Here is a 21,183-nt window from a genome sequence, read left to right on the forward strand (position 1 = left end):
AAGTGTTCATCTAAGTTACCAACTGAGTGTCAAATAGAAAAAAAATAGGGATGTATCTAATGCTGGTCTTACACAAAGAAGACCTGCTAAAATTAATAGAACTAAGTTAGTCATTTGTAATATAGAGTGCCACTTAGGCATAGGGCTCCTGCTGCTATCTAAGAGAGGGAACGCTATGAGTTCATTGATAAATTTCACATTTTTGGTGAAAGTGGGAAAGTCATTGGTCCTTGCTTTATAGCACTGGCTTAACATATAAATTCATGTGCCAGAAATATGAGCTGGTTCTATCTTATAAAGTACCGTATTTTTTGCTCTATAAGACACACTTTTCCCCTCCTCTTATGGAGCAAATGGAGGCTCGATGGCTTCAGTGAAAGCAACGCGAAGCCTCCGGAGCACAGCGGGAGCACTCCCGCTGTGCTCTGGATGCTTCGGGTGGCTATCCCTGAAGCCAGGAGAGCAAGAGGGATCAGTGCGCACCGACCCCTCTTGCTCTCCTGGCTTCGCTTTGCTGGAGAGGCTCTGCACAGCTTTCCTTCTCTGCGCAGCGCCCCTTCAGCGAAGCAGGAGGAGAAATGGAAGGGGCTCCGCTTCTCCTGCCGCTTCGCTGAAGGGGCGCTGCACAGAGAGGGAGAGAATATTTTTTTTCTTGTTCTCCTCCTCTAAAACTATGGTCGGGTGCGTCTTATAGAGCGGAAAATACGGTAAGTGGCTTAGTCAGTAAAGCATGAGACTTTTAGTTTCAGGCTTGTGGGTTCAAGCCCCACGTTGGGCAAAAGATTCCTGCATTTCAGGGGGCTGGACTTGTGGTCCCTTCCAACTCTACAATTCTATGATTCTCTGTGTGTGACAATATGTATCCAACATATACATGCTGTGATGAATGTGTGCACATGTGGGGCAAGATGAGCCTAGAGGTGAATGCATATGGACTTTGACCCACGTACCAGTGTGCAAACTATTTCCCCCTTTCCACAAGAAGCAACAGTAAAATCCCACTTTGCACGAGAAAACTAAACATGGGTGATTGCACTTGTGTGATTTGTTAACTTTACTAATGTTTCCCCCCCCCCCTCTAGTATCCAACTAACTAATAATCAGAGTAAAGCCACTGGAAATAAATGAACTTATATTATTTGCTTTAGTTGAATGCAGCCTTCTGTGCGTGAGATTTTCGCTCTGCTGTTGGTCTTGCCCGCATCTCTGCCATTATCTCTCTTTATGATGTATGCTGCCTAGATGCTGAACAGTAGATTATAATTTTCATGTTTATTACATTAGCCCTTCAGGACTGACCAAAAGTAGTAGGAGATAAAGGTTCCCTGCTAGGAAGCAGATGCTATTCCAGTTGATTGACACTTCATACCTTCTGTGTGAATTGCTGCAGATAAAAAGTAGGGCATACACATCTAAATTCTTAATGCCCATCTTTCTATCTTTTTATATTCTGGTCTCCTCAGCAAAATCAGACATTAATGCATTAGGTGCAGTGTGTGCTTCTCAAAAATCTGATGAAATGCATGTTTTTCAGTGACCATACGGAGTGTTTTTTTTTTAAGTAATTCATTCTAGTGTCAAAAATTCAGTCCTTGATATCTTGATTTTTGTTTTTATTTTATTTTTAATTATTTTTACTTTCTAATCAAGCGCCCTGAACTTAATTTGCACAGGTAATGGATGGAGAAATTTAAAAATGGAAACCAAAGACTGCCACCTTTTTGTGTGTGTATACCAGGACTTTCTTTAGTAAAAATTGAGGTACTGGTACTCAAATCTTGATAAAAGTGTCGTGGGTGCTGGCACACAAAAGCTGCCATGGGCAGCAAAAAGATGCTGATGGCAGTGCTATTACAAAGAAAGCAAAACAAAACCATTGTTTGAAGCTTTCTAGAGATTTTGAGACATTGTTATTGAGCTGTCGTTACCCTTTGCACTTTAATTTATGGTCTCTTGCCTTAGTCTCTGCTGAAATTCATTATTCAGGGTTTTTCCCAAGCTATCTCCTAGAAAAACCAGACTCATCCCCAAGAAGGATAGCCAGCACTGATGAAAATACAGAAGTGATCATTTCGAAGAGACCATCAATGGCAGCCGTGTTTTCCACTCCCTTGTTCCTGCAGACATTTTTGAAACATTTTGATATATTTTTTTTAAAGTTTAGTAAAATACAGGATGGCTGCTTAGCACACTATCCACATGAGCAACAATTTATCTCTAAAAAAAAGACACCCCCAAAAGCAGTGCAAAGATACTTTCACACTCAGCAATGTCTTGACATTTCAAAATATTTTCATTTTGCCCTTTCTGTATCATCTTTTAAGAGTGAACTTGGCTATACCAGACACTGCTCAGAATTCGGCCTATTGAGTTTCACTATCTCCTCCCCTCTGAGGTGTTTCTTACCATGACATTGGTGCCATTTTCCTTGGCAGGTGAAGTCATGCCTCTTCGCTTAGGCTTTCCACGAGAGGGGATGTGCATCGGGTAGCTGAAGTTTTGTTTCTGCTCCTGGTTTTAGTTGTAACTGAATTCTGTATTTATTTATTTTTACAGTATTTTTATTTTACTGTTTAGTTTTGGGTTTGGTTTGTGTGTATCTGCTGCCTAGCATCTCCCAATGAAGGACAGATTATATAGTTTTAACAAACAAACAAACAAACAAACAAACAAACAAATGATTTATCAGTAAAATTGTGATAAGCATTTGCTCCCCTGTGGGGATAGCAAGAAAGCTAATCCTAAAGCCCTGTTCCCATGAATTGCCTTGGTGCCTCTGAAACATCTTTTGAAGGTTTTGAAATCCTTCCAAGGGTCTGACGCCTGTTAAGTCTTGTGACTTGACTGGGTTAGAATCCCAACTGGATTGTGATTTGGTGGGAGATTAAAAATATTTATACCTAGGACTAATGTGCCTTTGTTGTGAGTGAAAAGCATACATATATAGTCCACATTGTTGCACTGGTGGGCTGAATCTGGTTGCTCCATACTGGTGCAGCCATACAGCCCCAAACTCATTGCTTCCCAACCCCCGTCCAGGTTAAGCAGCAGCGAATCTGGTGCTGGTTGGTTGTGGTTCTGCCTCAACACATGGTGCCACTTCTGGTGATATCTGAATCCTAGACTACCTGGGAGGTGCTTGTTGGTGTAAAATATGAAGCACCAATTAATTTTTTCTATAAACAAAGAGCATTTCAGTAATATAAGGCATTATAAAGGATGCTGTATGGACCACCTAAGCCTTTGGACCTCAGCTTAATTAATGGACTCATCTGAAAGAGCACTGTTGGTTGCCCCCCCCATGTTACAGAACCCTGATTGGCTTTTGCCAGAAGTCAGGCTTTTAGTGTTGTGAGTCCTGTGTTGTGAAATACTCTTCCAGCAAAGATTCGGCAGTTATCCTCACTTTTTTTTATTTTCAGGTGTCTTTTGAAAGCCATTTTATGTGAGCAGGCCTATGTGGCTATTTAAACTTTCTTGATGAGCTAGTCATTTTAGGCTTTTTACGGTGCCTTATGTATTGTTAATGGTATATGAGCTGGTGGCAATAAAAAACAATTACTAATTATTATTAAATAATTACTAATTATCTCACACCTGTGATCTGTGAGAGGAGGAGAAGGTGGTGATTTCACTAATACGTCACTTTTTATTGTATTCTGCAGGGAAATGATGTCCGAATTATCCTTGGCCAGTTCAATGAGGAAATGGCGGCAAAAGTATTCTGCTGTGTAAGTAAAGAAAAAGAGAGGGAGAAAAAGGGGGGATCTCTGCAGACTTGGGTTTGGCCAATGCCTTGATGGGAGATAACTTGGGAACTCTATGTATGCCACCTTGACAATTGAAGGGAAAGCAATAAATTTTCCCAGCTGATAGATGAAAGGGCATGTTGGCTTTTGGACAAGGCAGAAGACTTTGAGAGGGCCTTAGTTAGAAATAAATGGACAGGTCATTTTGCAGGAAGCTATGCAACTACACATGCCAAGAGAGAGGGTGGCATGGTGTCAGCACTGGCTCAGATGCAGCTCAGCATACAAGACTCAGTGTATTTAATTCTTTATTTAGGTAAATGGCATACAGCTTGGCAATGCTTCCCAGCCGGACTTGCTCCCATTAAGCAGTTGCCAGGACTGAAGGCCTCTGCGCTCTTCTCCCCCCTGAGACTCCTCCTCAGCCAGAAGTTTCCCAAGCAGCCTTAAACTACAATGGTGGGGGGAACTGTGTTCTTTGTTCTGCTGCAGGCATAGCCCTCTGTGTCCTTGGAGGGGAGGGGAGCTTAGTACAGTAGGAATGGCAAGCTCCTGGGCTGCTTCTGCAGACTCTGCTGCTTCCTCCTCTGCTTCATCTGCAGAGTCTGCACTGCTTTCTGCACCTGGCTCTTCTTGTTTGCTAAAGCCTGTAGCTTCTTCAGCATCCAACCATCCTCCCACCCCACTTCACCCCTGGACCTGTCCTCAGGGTCCCACCACCACTCCCTGGGCTCTGAGCCTCCCTCTTCTGAGGCTTCCCCAGGGGGTTTCCCAGATGGTACCTCCCAACATTCCTTGTCATCCAGACAATCCCTATCACATGCTGTGGGAGGGGAGAGTATTCCAGATCCCAACTAACAACCATCTTTATCCATATGGCTCAGCTTGAGTGACTGAGAAGGACCAGACTTCCAGTCTTGCTCTTTTTCTCACTTTGGAGCCCCATTCCTTCTTGTTTACTTTTTGGCCATCAAGCCTATATATAGAAGCTCTTAATGCTTCTGCATTAGGCATATTAATTATGAAGTTGTTGGTATTATAGCAGTCCTCAGTTAATGGCATCTTCTTGTGTATCCAGTACAGATTCTAAGTTACGTATAAGTATATATTTAGGGTCTCCCTTGTTAAAATGTGTGTGTTCCTTTAGCTTCGTTTCCCCCCAAGAACGGTGTTTATTTTTAAGGAGCGGCTATCATAGCTGAGATTATTTAAACCTCTACAAGTTGTTTATATATGTTGTAACTCTTTCTCCCCTCTTTTATGTTTCCACTGTAGGCATTTAATGAAAAGATGTTTGGCCCTAAATATCAGTGGATCATTCCTGGGTGGTATCAGAGCCACTGGTGGGAAAAAGCTATTCCAAAGCTTAACTCATCTCACTGTCTCACCATGAACCTTCTTGGCGCCATGGAAGGGTACATTGGAGTGGATTTTGAACCTCTCAGTTCAAAACCAATCAAAACCATTTCAGGAAGGGTGAGCTTGATTTCCTTTTTACCATTTGGAGCATATAAAGGCATGCAAAAAACTTCTGTCGTAGTAGGTTTACAGCCCAGTCTTAAACCTTGAGGTGGCAGTGCAAAAACAGGGCTTAAGGGGTAGAGCATGGTTCTTCTGGTGTTTACCTGTTGTTTACCTCCATGGATGTTGATGATCTGACACTAAGTAAAAGCAAAATGAAAGAAGTGCCATGGTCAGATCACTTCCTGGTGCAACTGGACTTCTCCGCGACCCTTCCCCTCTGCAGGGAGGTGGGACCGATTCGGATGGTCCGCCCCCGCCACTTAATGGATCCAAATGGTTTCCAGAGAGTGGTAGGGGATGCTTTATCCCATGTTGATGGCCTTTCAGCTGATTCCCTTGTGGCCTGCTGGAATGTGGAGTTAACCAGGGCTATTGACTGTTTGGCTCCGAAGCGCCCTCTCCGATTGCATGGAGCCCGGACAGCCCCGTGGTTTTCCGCGGATCTGAGGGCAATGAAACAATCGTTGAGACGGCTAGAGCGCCGGTGGCGGATGACCCATTCTGAAGCTGACCGGACACAGGTTAGAGCTCAATGTCGAGCCTACCAAGTGGCGGTAGCGACGGCGAAGAAGACTTTCTTCACCGCCTCTATTACATCTGCAGAAAACAGCAGCAGGAGACTTTTTCAGGTGGTCCACAATTTAGCGGAACCACCTGCTACATCGGGGCCCAGTACGGGCCACATGATCTCCTGCAATGATTTTGCAAAGTTTTTTGCAGATAAAGTCGCTCAGATTCGGGAAGAGGTAGACGCCACAGTGGGAGCAGGGCCGGGGCGGGAGAGTGCTAGAGTACTGTCTAGTCAAATTGCGTGGGATCAATTCCAATCTGTTACCTCCGAGGATGTGGACAGGCTGCTTGGACGAGTGAAACCAACCACCTGTCTCCTTGATCCTTGCCCATCCTGGCTTATAAAAGCTAGCCGGGAAGGACTGGGCGATGGGCTTCATGGGGTGGTGAATGCTGCCCTCCGTGAGGGAGCCTTCTCAGACCCGCTGAAAGAGGCGGTTATTAAACCGCTTCTTAAAAAAACATCTTTAGATGCGGCCACGATGGCCAACTATCGCCCAGTCTCAAATCTTCCATTCATGGGCAAGGTGATTGAGTGAGTGGTTGCTGAACAACTCCAGGCACGCCTGGAAGAAGCGGACCATTTGGATCCCTTCCAGTCAGGATTCAGGCCTCATCACGGGACTGAAACTGCCTTGGTCACACTGGTTGATGATCTCCGGCGGGCTAGGGACAAAGGTGAGAGCTGTTTCCTAGTTCTGCTGGATCTCTCAGCGGCGTTTAATACCATCGACCATAACATCCTTCTGGACCGTCTTGAGGGGCTGGGAGCTGGGGGCACTGTCATACAGTGGTTCCGCTCCTTCCTCCTGGGCCGTGTTCAGAAAGTGGTGGTGGGGGATGAGTGTTCAGACCCCTGGGCTCTCACTTGTGGGGTGCCTCAGGGTTCTGTCCTCTCCCCATGCTTTTCAACATCTACATGCAGCCACTGGGAGAGATCATCAGGGGGTTTGGGCTGGGTGTTCATCAGTATGCGGATGATACCCAGCTCTACCTCTCTTTCAAATCAGAACCAGTGAAGGCAGTGACGGTCCTGTGTGAGTGTCTGGAGGCGGTTGGAGGATGGATGGCGGCAAACAGATTGAGATTGAATCCTGACAAGACAGAAGTACTGTTTCTGGGGGACAGGAGGCGGGCAGGTGTGGAGGATTCCCTGGTCCTGAATGGGGTAACTGTGCCCCTGAAGGACCAGGTGCGCAGCCTGGGAGTCATTTCGGACTCACAGCTGTCCATGGAGGCACAGGTTAAATCCGTGTCCAGGGCAGCTGTGTACCAGCTCCATCTGGTACGCAGGCTGAGACCCTATCTGCCTGCGGACTGCCTCGCCAGAGTGGTGCATGCTCTGGTTATCTCCTGCTTGGACTACTGCAATGCGCTCTACGTGGGGCTACCTTTGAAGGTGACCCGGAAACTACAACTAATCCAGAATGCAGCAGTCAGACTGGTGACTGGGAGCGGCCGCCAAGACCATATAACTCCGGTCTTGAAAGACCTACATTGGCTCCCAGTACGTTTCCGAGCACAATTCAAAGTGTTGGTGCTGACCTTTAAAGCCCTAAACGGTCTCGGTGCAGTATACCTGAAGGAGCGTCTCCACCCCCATCGTTCTATCCAGACACTGAGGTCCAGCACCGAGGGCCTTCTGGCGGTTCCTTCACTGCGAGAAGCCAAGTTACAGGGAACCAGGCAGAGGGCCTTCTCGGCAGTGGCGCCCTCCCTGTGGAACGCCCTCCCACCAGATGTCAAAGAGAACAACAACTACCAGACTTTTAGAAGACATCTGAAGGCAGCCCTGTTTAGGGAAGCTTTTAATGTTTGATGTATCACAGTATTTTAATATTCTTTTGGAAGCCGCCCAGAGTGGCTGGGGAAACCCAGCCAGATGGGCGGGGTATAAATAATAAATAATAAATTATTATTATTATTATTATTATTATTATTATTATTATTATTATATTCTTCTAATGGGATTTTGCAAAAGGTTCTGACGAGTCTTGGATCAAGAACCACAGCAGGGGTGCTTTGGCCAGATTCAGGGCTTGTCAGAGCGGAAGCAGGATCTCCATGAGGTGCTTCAAAGTGAAGCAGCGTTGTCCAAAGTGCTTCAGGGTGCTTTTTGGGAGGGAAAAAACCCCCTGTCAAATACTAAAGATATCCAGCACAAAACAAACCCTATAGCATTATGCGTCACTTTAAAATACTGTTGTACACCACCCCAATCTCAGAGAGGCCAGGAGTTCCAGGCACTTACCCAGAGTTCGGTTTCCTCGGAACGAGGGACAGCTGAGACTCTGGTGTCTGTAGGATATATGTTTTATTTACACATATATGCAGCCTGAGCCTACAGTGGCTGGGGAGGCTCACAGCATTAACACTCCAAAGTGTCTTGCTTCTCCCATAGCCACAGCTTTGGATTCCACCAGAAATCAGGCATGGCTCTCTCTCTCCCTGGCTTCTGCTTGCTTCTAGCTTCTAACTGAAATCAATAGGACAAGTTGGTAATGAAGGAAGTTCAAACTAAGTCTGGTTCCAAGCAATTATTCTTAAATCAGTTTTCTCCAAACTAATGATACCAAAGGCACACTTCTTTTCTGAATTAAAATGGGGCACATGCTTTATTTTGGCACCCAAAACATACTTTCAGAATGTAAATGGGTAACCGAGGGAACAACCTCAACTCTCTCCCTTTTGTCTACCAGGCAGTTGAGGGAGGGGGGGCGCTCATTTGCTCCTCTGGCACAGAGCTACTTCCTTTGATACCTTAACAACCCATACTTAGGACGTTACCTAAGTAGTGGCTGGTCTGGCCATTCCAGCAATTGGAACCTTGTTGGACCCAGGAATTAGAAAAGACTCAGGCATACAGCCTTTGCACTTCAGATGGGCAGAGGAGAGGAGCAAGGCAAGGCAACTTAAATCAGCAGGTGTAATTTTTGGAAAACGTTCTAGCAGAGGCGCTGCAAAGGTTGAAGCAGCCTTGGTTCACCCTGAAGAGAGGGAGAGAAAGAGAAAAAAATCATGTTGACTCTTGTTTATAAAAGCATGTACGTATGCACCTCAATGGTGCATGGATATTATTAAATCGTTTTCTGTTAGTAAACACAAACAATTATTTTGAGCTCTGTTTAGCAAATGAATTTCACCATGGCAGCAGTGCCCCAAACAACATGAGGAAGATCTTGCTTATTTTACACTTAATGTAACAAGTTTAGAACTTGCAATGTTGTGCCATTTCTGGAGTTGGCGTGATTGGACCGTTCAGTCACTCCTGGTGGAGAGACCCTGCAAAAGGAGGGGTGTCCATTGAGCACCTGCACGAGTTACTGCCATGGGTTTATCTCCTTCAAATCAAGAACTACCCCCACCACAGTAGCCCACTGAGAAGCCCTCAGTTACCCATTTACATTCTGAAAGCATGTTTTGGGTGCCAAAATAAAGCATGTGCCCCATTTTAATTCAGAAAAGAAGTGTGCCTTTGGAGAAAACTGATTTAAGAATAATTGCTTGGAACCAGTTTGAACTTCCTTCATTACTAACTTGTTCTATTGATTTCAGTGGACCCAAGTGCAAGTAATTTAGTTTGGTAGGTCTAGGCAAGTCATTTTTAATGCAAGTCTACATCCACACCATAAATTCAAAGCACATTGCTTCTTTGAAAGAATCCCGGGAACTAGTTTGTTAAGAGTGCTGGGTATTTTATCCCTGTGAGGGACAAACTACAGTTCCCAGAATTGTTTTCAGGAAACCACATGCTTTAAATATGCTTTAAACATATTGTGGGGGTATGACCTGAGTCACTAGTTGCCATGATGGCACAATATTACATGATGAATGAAGAAGAGTTTGGATTTGATATCCCGCCTTTCACTACCCTAAGGAGTCTCAAAGCGGCTAACAATCTCCTTTCCCTTCCTCCCCCACAACAAACACTCTGTGAGGTGAGTGGGGCTGAGAGACTTCAGAGAAGTGTGACTGGCCCAAGGTCACCCAGCAGCTGCATGTGGAGGAGCGGAGACGCGAACCCTGTTCCCCAGATTACGAGACTACCGCTCTTAACCAAATTGTATTTTTCTGCCCTGAAATGCTTCTCATTATTTCTTGAGCTCCACGGGTCTCTTAAGGGCTTCCATGGCTTTTAACATTTTGGGCACAGACTTTAACATGCTGATCAGTGAACTGGCCTTGTATTCTTTTACACAGACACCACAGCAGTATGAAGAGGAGTATGATCAAAGGCGAGGGAATGTTGAGCCAAGTAAGTTCCATGGCTTTGCTTATGATGGAATTTGGGTAATTGCCAAAACACTTCAGCAAGCAATGAAGATTCTCAATGCCACCAACAGAAACCAAAAAATTGAGGACTTTAACTACACCAACAAAGAACTTGGAAAAATTTTCCTAGATGCAATGAATCAGACCAGCTTCTTTGGTGTAACGGTAAGCCTGCCTTCATTATTTTAAACTGAAGTCTGGTAGCGGTCTCTTTCCTGGGAGCTATTTCAGCTGCTGGTTATTAGAAATAGAAACGTCTGTTGTGAAAAGTACTTCAGAAAAGAATATTTTGAGTGCTGAATCAAAGTTTTGTTGCTTTGTGGGCCTTCAGGGAAAATCTGCCCCCAGTCAAGATAATCAGGGTATTAGGGAGGAACTGGGTATGGGTTTTCTCCTAGGCTTTTCTAAAAAGTTAGGGAATAGATGGGTAGTGGGTTTTAACCCCACATTGGGCAGAAGACTCCTGCATTGCTGGGTTTTGGACTAGATGACGCCTATGGTCCTTTCCAACTCTACAATTCTGTGAGTCCATGATCAGAACTAGAGGGTTGTGATTAGTCTTACTGCAGTTTGAAAAGGTGCATATAGAATTAGGGAGTCATTTTCTCCAGCTGCAACACAGGTGATTGCTTTTTCCAAACTAATTGGCAGTAAGCATGTATTAGACTAACCTGGTTATTGATCCTTAGAGCCATTCTGCACTATATATTTGAGGTGTACATCTAAGTTTATATAAGTGCACATTTAAAAAAACCATAAACAAATTGTAATCAACGTTCGTCAGGGAGTCTCCTGAGAGTACACCAACAGGTGAAAACTGGACTTGGTTGTCTCCTAGTTGCTCTCACCACCTGAGAGGAAGAAGACATCAGTGGTTTTCTTCTTCCTTATGCTTAGACATCATATCTCTTCTGAGGGGAACTTCAGTCCACACACTGTCTGTTAGCATTTCAGCACCTTGTGCTTTTGAAGACGGTCTCTGGGACCGTCTATGAGGGAATGCCATTGCTAGTTCCTACTTCTGTCTTTATGGTTTGGCTGTGGGGTTTGTTTCATTCATCGTTTTAATATATGCTGGAACATTAAATTTGTAAGGCCCCTCAGAGATCATCTTTCATTTAGAAGGCAGAATAAACACATGCTGAATAATAATCTATGTAAATTAATGACGGGGGAGCAGTTGAATGTGGTCTCCTTGTGCGGAGACGACCCTCATCCCAGCCATAATATGCAGACCCATATACCATGTGCTAGGGATCTCTGCCCCCTTCTTGGTGTCCACCAGCTGGAAAGAGGTGATATGCAACGCAACTGCTGCAATTCATATCATAAGGATTTTTGTGCAGCTCATAGTTAGACTGGAATTCACAAATGCAAATTGTAGCAATGGCTGCCAACTTAGACAGCTCTGAAAGGGGATTGTACAAACTCATGGAGAATAAGGCTGTCTGTGGATGCTGTTCATTATGGATACACATGACCTCTGGTCAAATACCAGTTGCGGGGATCACTAATACTGTTGCACCCATGCCCTGCTTTTAAGCTTCCCATAAACATCTGATTGGCCACTGTGAACGTATAATGCTAGACTACATGAGCCTTTGGTCTGATCCATAAGAGCTCTTTTTGTATTACTACATTGGAACAGGGATCACTTGTATGTTTTTTATTTATCAATTTATTGATTTCTATTTATAAACCACTTCCTGTAAACTGTCTCGGAAGCCATTTAACAGTAAAAGCAGTTATGGCAATTACATATATGAAATAGGAAAAGGTAAAAGACCCCTGGACGGTTAAGTCCTGTCAAATTCGACTGCTCATCTCTGCTTTCAGGCCGAGGGAGCCGGCATTTGTCCACAGACAGCTTTTATGGGTCATGCCAGCATGACTAAACTGCTTCTGGTGGATGGAAACACCATTTACTTTGCCGCCACAGTGGTACCTGTTTATGTACTTGCGCTGGTATGCCTTCAAACTGCCAGGTTGGCAGGAGCTGGGAGAGAGCAACAGGAGCTCACCCCATTGTGCGTATTCGAACTGCCGACCTTACGATTGGCAAGCCCAAGAGGCTTAGACCAGTATTTCCCAACCTTGTGCCTCCAGCTGTTTTTGAACTACAACTCCCATCATCCCTGACTAGCAAGACCAGTGGCAAGGGATGATGGGAATTGTAGTCCAAAAACAGCTGGAGGCACAAGGTTGGGAAACACTGGCTTAGACCATACACGAGTCCTATATATATATGAATATCATATATAAGAACAGTTCCAAATCTAGTGTAGATGTAGGCTGGGATGAAAGCCTTTACTTAAAATGCCTTTCGAAAAAGTTGATAATTGTGCCTTCAGAAGTGCTACCGTATCTCACTGGGGCTAGGACCCTTGGTACCAGCAGAAATATTTATGGATTGGCTCTAGGTGACTTCCGTCTAATGTCTGGAAATACCCAGAGACCTGTGATGTGCTGAACTTCTCAGTATGTTAGAAGCCTCTGGGCATGCTCAGACAGGCTTAGCCACTCTTGAAATTAGAGCGCAGCAGCACTGAATTATTTTCCCTGGCAAAACTTTTCGGTGTTTTTACTTATCCACAGTTGCTTTTGCAACAACTGCCAGCTTGAGCAATTAAGGAAGTGGGAAATCTGCTTTCAAGCTTTTAACAGGTGCTTAGGTATATTCCTTAATCAATCTAGGCTGTTGGACTTCATGGTAGAATTTCTCTACATTTCTACACTTGTGTCAACTGCAAAACAGAAAAAAAGAGGCATTGGGCAAAAAAATCGGTCTCTTCGGTGATCTTTTGGAAAGCCAACCAAAAGAAAAATTAAATAGGGAGCAACCTTTACGATAGCTAATGAGCTTGACAAGCAGAAGGGATGTAAATATTTTATGGGCTTCCCAGTTCGGTTCCTTGTAAAGGTCAGTCAGGAAGTGCATCTGTTTTAAAGCATGCAAGAAGCCTTTTAAATAGCCACATTGATGTACACAATTCCCCAGGGGATTTTTTTTTTTTTCTGACTTGGCTTTTTCTCTCAGAGAAAACAACAAGGCATCTATAGACCACGCCTTTGCTTAAGGATCAGTATTGCCATACAGCAGGCATGCTCTGGGAGAAATGTGCACATGCTTGAAATCCCCGAGGAAATTCATAAGAAGAAGTTCAGAATAATCGCCATGCTTCCCCGCTCTCCTGTTCCAACTAGGATAAGAGGGTCTCTGCTGTGCTGGGAAAGATCTAGGAAGAACCAACTTAGGAGGAGAGGGCAGCCAGCAGCAGGATGCAGTAGCAAGGCACAAAACCAGTCTTTCTCAAACTTAGGTCTCTGGCTGTTGCGGGATTTCTTCTCCACTGATCTCTGACCACTGGTCCTAGGGATGATGGGAGCTGTAGTCCAACAACAGCAGGGGACCCAAGTCTGAGAAACACTTCCAGAAGACAGAGAGCTCAGATACTGCAAAACCTGGGAAAACTCTACCAAATATGAAGTGCAATAGAGAGCTACTTACACATTCTATCAAATGGGTGGTCACATTTAACATACAGGATGTTATTTTTTTAGGGAGCAAGTGGGGAGCCAGATCAGGATCACAGGAAGGCAAATTAACCCTCTCACCCCATGCCATGGATCGAATTAAAATTGCATCCTCACTAGCTGTTTGTTTACTGCATGGAGGAGGTGGCCATTGGCACTAAAAGCAGCCTCTCTCCTCTCGTAAATAGCAGCTTGGGTGGGATGCATAGGCACCGGCTCCTGGGGAATGATGCACTCTGGGGGCTCCACAATGTTTTTTGAGGGCCCTGGGCCCCCTTAAGGGCTGCATGTACAGCAGGACATCATACGATGTCAGGATGTCAAGTGATGTTGCGTCGGGCCACCTCAGTGATCTGGAGAAGCTGGCGTCTCTGGCAGTGTGCATGGGCTGATACTCTTTGGTAAGAGTGATGAGAAGAATCACATTTTCCTCTCTAGCTTGGAATGGAAAAGGGGCAGAGATCATCCCTCCAGTTTCTGTGCTGTGCTGAGAAGCACGGCTCGATGACACAAGGGATCCTTGTGCCTGGGGCCAGAGCCTTGTATCAATTCATTATTTATTTCAAGAATTTGTATACTGCTTAATCACAGCAGTGCACAAGAGCCCCAATACAATAAGACTAAGACCAAGTTAAAACTGTAGCGCTGAGTGGCACCTAGCAAGCGCCAATACGAATCTCATGGAGACCAGGGTTGGCTGTTTTGGCATGGGGCAACAAAGTGATTCTGAGAGTATGATGACCAGGTGCCAAAACATGCCTTCAAAATGTATTTTGCCATTCTGAGCTAATTCCTCTTCAACAAGCCTATGGGAAGTTTATTTCTCTTGAGTCTGATGAGTGAGGGGTTCTGGGCTGATGATCAGTATCACTGAGGTCAGCGGACTGAGGCTCAACACCATCTTCCTGTCAAAGTTCTCAATGACCAAAAATAAAACCTGTAGCCAGTGGCCAGTGCCGGCAACCCTACTGCTAGCAAAGTAATGCATTCAGGGGCAGCTGCAGAGCAAAGGCTTGTGATTTAAATCGCCCATCACTGCTATCATGTCAAGGCATTTCTGCTGAAGCCAAATGGCTCCTTCCCTTCCGCAAAGACTGTTAGCAGTCTCATGTGCAGAGCAGCAGATTAATTCTTCTTCAGCACGCTCAAATAAAGGACATCATTTAAAATAAGAGCATCTGGCAAGTTTGCAGATTTTTTTTTATTTTTTTTTTTGCAGTCTGTTTATGATGAGACCTTTTCTAACCCTAGAGTAATTTCATGATCTGTCCCTCAGCAGAGCAGCAGTCCTTGCAGCTAAGTCATTTGCTAACCAAACATTTATCTGCACTTGGATGCTCAAGAACTGCCTGAGGTACAAGAGCTATTAGTATATTCTGAAATGCTTTATAAATTCTGTGTGCCTTATATGTGTGTTTTTGTTAATGAATGGAAAGCTAGTAGCCTGTAGGAAAGATTTTTTTGTTGCAGCCATAAAGGAATTCTAATCGCCGATTGCATTATAATACATTAACATAGCCTCTGAGAATCTTAGGCTATGTTTAAGCCAGTGGGAGGTTTTATCTGTGGTACATATGGCATTAAAGTGGCTGGATAAGATACAGGGCTGCTGATATACCACATTCCTAACGTATATACCTAAAAATGTGAATGTGACAAGTGATTTGCAAACTCATATTGGTCCAATTATTAAAGCCCTGGGATTGGCTACAACTCCCTGTTGAGTCTACATTCAGCAGTAAACCAGGGTCTGTTGCTGTGTAATTTATGAAACAGCCTGAGAGTTCTTGTTTCCCAACACTTCCTAGTGTCATAATAAATGGTGTCTGGTACATACATTATGGGTCTGCCGTAACTGCCAAGAAACAGCTGCAGAAAAATGTGGGCATGCATGTTTCATTTAAATGAGTGTGCACTTTTTTGTTTTTGCTGAAAGCTGGGTGCTAGGATATTTGCATACTAAACTGGGCCTTTACTCTTAGGTTATTTGGTGAGGTGCATAGTACTGACTTCCCTGACTTCATAATCTGGTAGATGTTTTCTGGTGTTGCAGATTATTCTTATCACATGAATTAGGCACTCACATCTACTGGTACATATTTTAGCATATAGCATATTGTGTAGCATTCCAAGTTTGTCGTGTACATTACCTATAGAATCCTTATGCCAACCCTGTAAGACAGGTCATTATTATTTATCTCTATATTGTTGGTTGAGGCTGAGACAACAGTGTCTTTCCTAAAACCATCTAATAAGGGTGTGGCTATGACAGGACTTGGAGACTCATCTCCTACCTTAGCCCAGGCACCCCCAGACTTGGCCCTCCAGCTGTTTTGGGACTACACTTCCCATCATTCCTGACCACTGGTCCTATTAGCCAGGGATGATGGGAGTTGTAGTCCCAAAACATCTGGAGGGCCGGGTTTGGGGGTGCCTGCTTTAGCCACTACACTACAGCAATTTCGGTTTCTTTTGTAGGAGTGTAATATGGCTAGGGGACCTTTGTATAAATGCACAATAACACAGCCATCCTATGCTCATTTACTAAGTGGCAGTGGTTTGTTTGTGGGAAAAGGATGCTGGTACTCTGGGCAGTTGCCCTGCGTGCAAAATTTCCTTGGGGCCAGGAAAAACAATTACATATAAAACAATTACATGTTTTAATGGCAGATAAGTAGCCGTGTTGGTCTGCCATAGTCAAAACATAATAAAAAAATTCCTTCCAGTAGCACCTTAAAGACCAACTAAGTTAGTTCTTGGTATGAGCTTTCGTGTGCATGCACACTTCTTCAGATATACATGTGTATCTGAAGAAGTGTGCATGCACACGAAAGCTCATACCAAGAACTAACTTAGTTGGTCTTTAAGGTGCTACTGGAAGGAATTTTTTTATTATGTTTTAATGGAACTAAGATCTTGGTCCATGGAGTTTTCTTGGCAGGGATACTGGAGTGGCTTGCCGGTTTCCTGCTCCAGGTGGATCACGTTTGGTCAAAACTCTCCACTATGACCTGTCCATCTTGGGTGGCCCTGCACAGCATATCTCATAGCTTCTCTGAGTTATTTAAGCCCCTTCACCACGGCAAGGCAGTGATCCGTGAAGGGGTTTTCCCAGTAGTGATGTATGGAAGTGAAAACTGGACCATAAAGAAGGCTGATCGCCAAAGAATTGATGCTTTTGAACTATGGTGCTGGAGGAGACTCTTGAGAGTCCCATGGCGTGCTCTGGTCCATGGGGTCACGAAGAGTCGGACACGACTAAACGACTAAACAACAATAACAACAAGATCTTGGTATATAGTTATATAGTTATTCAGTGACAAACCTAGACAGCATCTTACAAAGCAGAGACATCACCTTGCCAACAAAGGTCCGTATAGTTAAAGCTATGGTTTTCCCAGTAGTGATGTATGGAAATGAGAGCTGGACCATCAAGAAGGCTGATCGCTGAAGAATTGATGCTTTTGAATTATGGTGCTGGAGGAGACTCTTGAGAGTCCCATGGACCTCAAGAAGATCAAACCTATCCATTTTAAGGAAATCAGCCCTGAGTGCTCACTGGAAGGACAGATCCTGAAGCTGAGGCTCCAGTACTTTGGCCACCTCATAAGAAGAGAAGACTCCCTGAAAAAGACCCTGATGCTGGGAAAGATTGAGGGCACAAGGAGAAGGGGACGACAGAGGACAAGATGGTTGGACAGTGTTCTTGAAGCTACCAGCATGAGTTTGACCAAACTGCGGGAGGCAGTGGAAGACAGGAGTGCCTGGTGTGCTCTGGTCCATGGGGTCAAGAAGAGTAGGACACAACTAAACGACTTAACAACAACAACAACAATATAGTTATTACATGATGCATGATAATTAAATGACTTGCTGAAACACCATGCCTCTTTCTGTACTCTCAGTACCCGTGCATCTCTTTTTTTCACTACAGGGTCATACTGTCCAACAGTTTTGGAAAGGAGGCAGCATGGCTCCAGGATCCTGTTAGAGCATCGCACCTCCTTCCCCAAGCCCAGGAAGCATTTGCCCAGAAAGGAGGTGTGATGCTCTGAGAAGATCCAAGAGCCCTCCTGCCTCCTCCCCCCCCCCCCAAAAAAAAGGTGGCAGTACTGCTTACAGCTAGGGAAAAAAGCACTGCTAAGCAGAAGTATAATTATTTTCAGGGCATTTTACTTCTGCTTACATATGGTTAAAAGGTAAAGGGATCCCTGAACATTAGGTCCAGTCATGACCAACTCTGGGGTTGCAGCGCTCATCTCGCTTTACTGGCCGAGGGAGCCAGCGTACAGCTTCCAGGTCATGTGGCCAGCATGTCTAAGCCGCTTCTGGCGAACCAGAGCAGCGCACGGAAACGCCGTTTACCTTCCCGCCAGAGCGGTACGTATTTATCTACTTGCACTTTGGCATGCTTTTGAACTGCTAGGTTGGCAGGAGCAGGGACTGAGCAACGGGAGCTCACCCCGTCGCGGGGATTCGAACCGCCGACCTTCTGATCGGCAAGTCCTAGGCTCAGTGGTTTAACCCACAGTGCCACCCGTGTCCCTTTTACATATGGTTACAACTATGTAAATAATGCTAGACCATTATTCCAGTTAACCCCAAATTTCCCCAGTTCTTATATGTTTTCAGAACCAGGGCTACATTAGAGGGCACCTTGGGCAATGCTGCCCTGGTGGGGCCCTCCATGCATATGTCACAGGAAGTGGCAGGGTAGGTGGGAAGTTGCCGTGGGGATGGATGGCGGCATATGGACAGGTAATCCAAAACGAAGTATTGGGAGAGGCAGCAACGGTCTACCATCACCGTGCTTTGGCAAGTTGTAAAACTCTCTACACCTGATCTTGGGCTTCTACACTGAAGCTTTCTCCAGAATGGGCATTGCACATTTACTGCTGCTGCAGAGAATTGAAACGACAAAACACAGTGTTGTCCTTGTTTGTCACTCTGTCATATTTGTCCAGGGTGATCATTCGTGGTGATTTTTTCAGACTAAAAATGCAGTATCGGCTTCTCCACTTACTGAGGCTTCTCCCTAAAGTGTTGCTTGAATTAGTAATTTCCTCTTTGCCCCTTCCTTTGAAAGCAGCTCCTGCTTCTTAGCTACTGAGGCTGCATACACTGCATAAATTTAAAGCACATTTTAAGCGTCCGCCCCTCAACCAAAGGATATAGAGAACCATAGTGTGTGTGTGTGTGTGTGTGTGTGTGTGTGTGTGTGTGTTTGTGTTTTATGGTTGCTGGGATTTGCAGCTTTCCAAGGGGTAAACTACAGTTCTTGAGATTATTTGAGAGAGGGAATGTTCTTTAAATGTATGTGTGTACACAGCCTTAGTTTCTCCCTATTCACTGTCATTTACATGGTATTCCTGAATCAGCTCCAGTAGGTTTCTATGGCTTGGGGTGGGGTAGTCTGAACAATCACCCACACTCTTCCCCCCCCCCATCTTCATGGTAGCAATCCATTAAGAAATCATAAAAAAGAAACAAAATAATTAATTGGTAGTAGTTCCTTCTGCAAAGAGGAAAGCAGTAATTAAAACTCCCCTACCAAAGAAAACAGGAGCTCGCTCTAATTAAAGTGTTGATTCATGAACGCCACTGTCACAAGAGCGAACAGGAAGAAACTAATTAGGGTCAGTAGCTGAAAAACAGAAGATGCTTTCGAAGAAAGGAGCATCAGAGGAAACTATATATTAAAGTTGGGAGTGATAAGTGGGGTCTTTGTGGATTACAAAGCATATATCGCAAGCCAATCATAGCCCCATGTTGTTGATGACCAGGTGTGTGTTGAAATGGTGCACAGTCACCCCATTGGTGGAGAGGTGGGGGGCGGTCTTCAAAGCGACAGAGGCCCTTCTCCAACAAATCTGGTGCTAAACTGCTGCCAGTACTTCCCTTGCTGATGGTAGACTGTGGAAAGCTATGAAATGTGGGCATTTCGGGGTTGGGCCCCCCGATAACAGTGGCTTTGGACCAAGAGTTCCATGGCCTGATTCTTATATATATATAATTTTTATTAAATTTTGTGGTTTGCAGTTTAAAACACTCATTTTACATCCTTAAAATATCAACGAGTTCCCTTCTTTTCTTTCCATGGTTCATTTTACATATCATAAAGCACTGCATATTTTACAAAAAACTATACCATTCAGTATTCAATTATTGCATCCATCAAAACTTATTCACACTGTTGAATTTATCTCAATGCTGCCAACATTTTTAGCTGTACAGTGGTTCCTCAGGTTACATACGCTTCAGGTTACAGACTCCGCTAACCTAGAACTACTACCTTGGGTTAAGAACTTTGCTTCAGGATGAGAACAGAAATTGTGTGGTGGTGGCGCGGCGGCAGCAGGAGGCCCCATTAGCTAAAGTGGTGCTTCAGGTTCAGAACAGTTTCAGGTTAAGAACAGACCTCCAAAACGAATTAAGTTCTTAACCCAAGGTACCACTGTACACAATTATTTCCCATATATTCAATAAACGTTGTCCAGTCTTCTTTAAACATATGTTCTTCTTGTTCTCTTATTCTGTATGTTAAGTCTGCAAGTTGTGCATATTCTGTCAACTTAAGTTGCCAGTCTTATTTGGTTGGGACCTCGCTCGTTTTCCATTTTTGGGCCAGCAAAACACGGGCCATAGTAGTAGCATACATAAATCACCTTTTTTGACTCCTGGGAATTTCAGTCTGAATTATCCCCAACAGAAAGGACTCTGTTTTTTTGGGGGGGAAGTACTTTCAAACATTTTTTTTGCAATTCATTATGGATCATTTCCATAATGATCACTCTTTTACCCTTTTACAAGTCCACCACATATGAAAGACCCATTCCTTCCACCTCTTTGCATCTCCAGCACTTACCGTATTTTTCACTCTATAAGACGCACCAGACCATAAGACGCACCTTGTTTTTGGAGGAGGAAAACAAGAAAAAAAATATTCTGAATCCCAGAAGCCAGAACAGCAAGAGGGATCGCTGTTTTCGCTGCACAGCGATCCCTCTTGCTGTTCTGGCTTCTGGGATAGCCGCGCGAAGTCTCCTTAGGGCAGCGGGATGAAGGCTCCCCCTGCCCTGAAGAGGCTTCGTGCGGCTAAGCCAGAAGCTAGAACAGTGAGAGGGAGGGCTGCACAGCAATCCCTCTTGCTGTTCTGGCTTCTGGGATAGCTGTGCAGCCTGCATTCACTCCATAAGATGCACACACATTCCCCCTTACTTTTTAGAAGGGGAAAAGTGCATCTTATAGAGCGAAAAATACGGTATCTGATTCAGTCTTATCTTAGCAAGCCTACTTGGAGTTAAATACCTTCTGTGAATCATTTTCAGGTGGCCTGGTTCTTGTATTCCTTAGCTAAATGGTGTGGTTTAAACTGGGTGGAAGGGGACCTGTCCCAGACTTCTGTACTGGTTGTCACAACCCAGGAGAGCTCTTGATGCAACAGCTGCTCAACCACTCCATGCCTCCTTGGCATCCTATAACAATTGCTCCTCTCAGATGTTGTCTGTGAGAATGGGTACCACCAGATTTTAGT

The 21,183-nt window shown here is 44.6% G+C and overlaps 1 protein-coding gene across 2 annotated transcripts in view; it reads left to right on the forward strand.

Moving 5' to 3' along the window:
* The window catches only part of GABBR2 (gamma-aminobutyric acid type B receptor subunit 2), a 287,781-nt gene that overhangs the window by 100,963 nt on the left and 165,635 nt on the right, over window positions 1-21,183 (forward strand). For both annotated transcript variants that reach the window (XM_079983945.1, XM_079983946.1), the window contains exons 5-7: window positions 3,666-3,731; window positions 5,025-5,225; window positions 10,044-10,280. In XM_079983945.1, coding sequence (XP_079840071.1) covers window positions 3,666-3,731; window positions 5,025-5,225; window positions 10,044-10,280 — 504 coding nt within the window. The remainder of the gene's footprint in view (window positions 1-3,665; window positions 3,732-5,024; window positions 5,226-10,043; window positions 10,281-21,183) is intronic.

Source organism: Podarcis cretensis, assembly GCF_951804945.1.
Source record: "Podarcis cretensis genome assembly, chromosome: 7".
NCBI classification, from domain to species: Eukaryota; Metazoa; Chordata; class Lepidosauria; order Squamata; family Lacertidae; genus Podarcis; species Podarcis cretensis.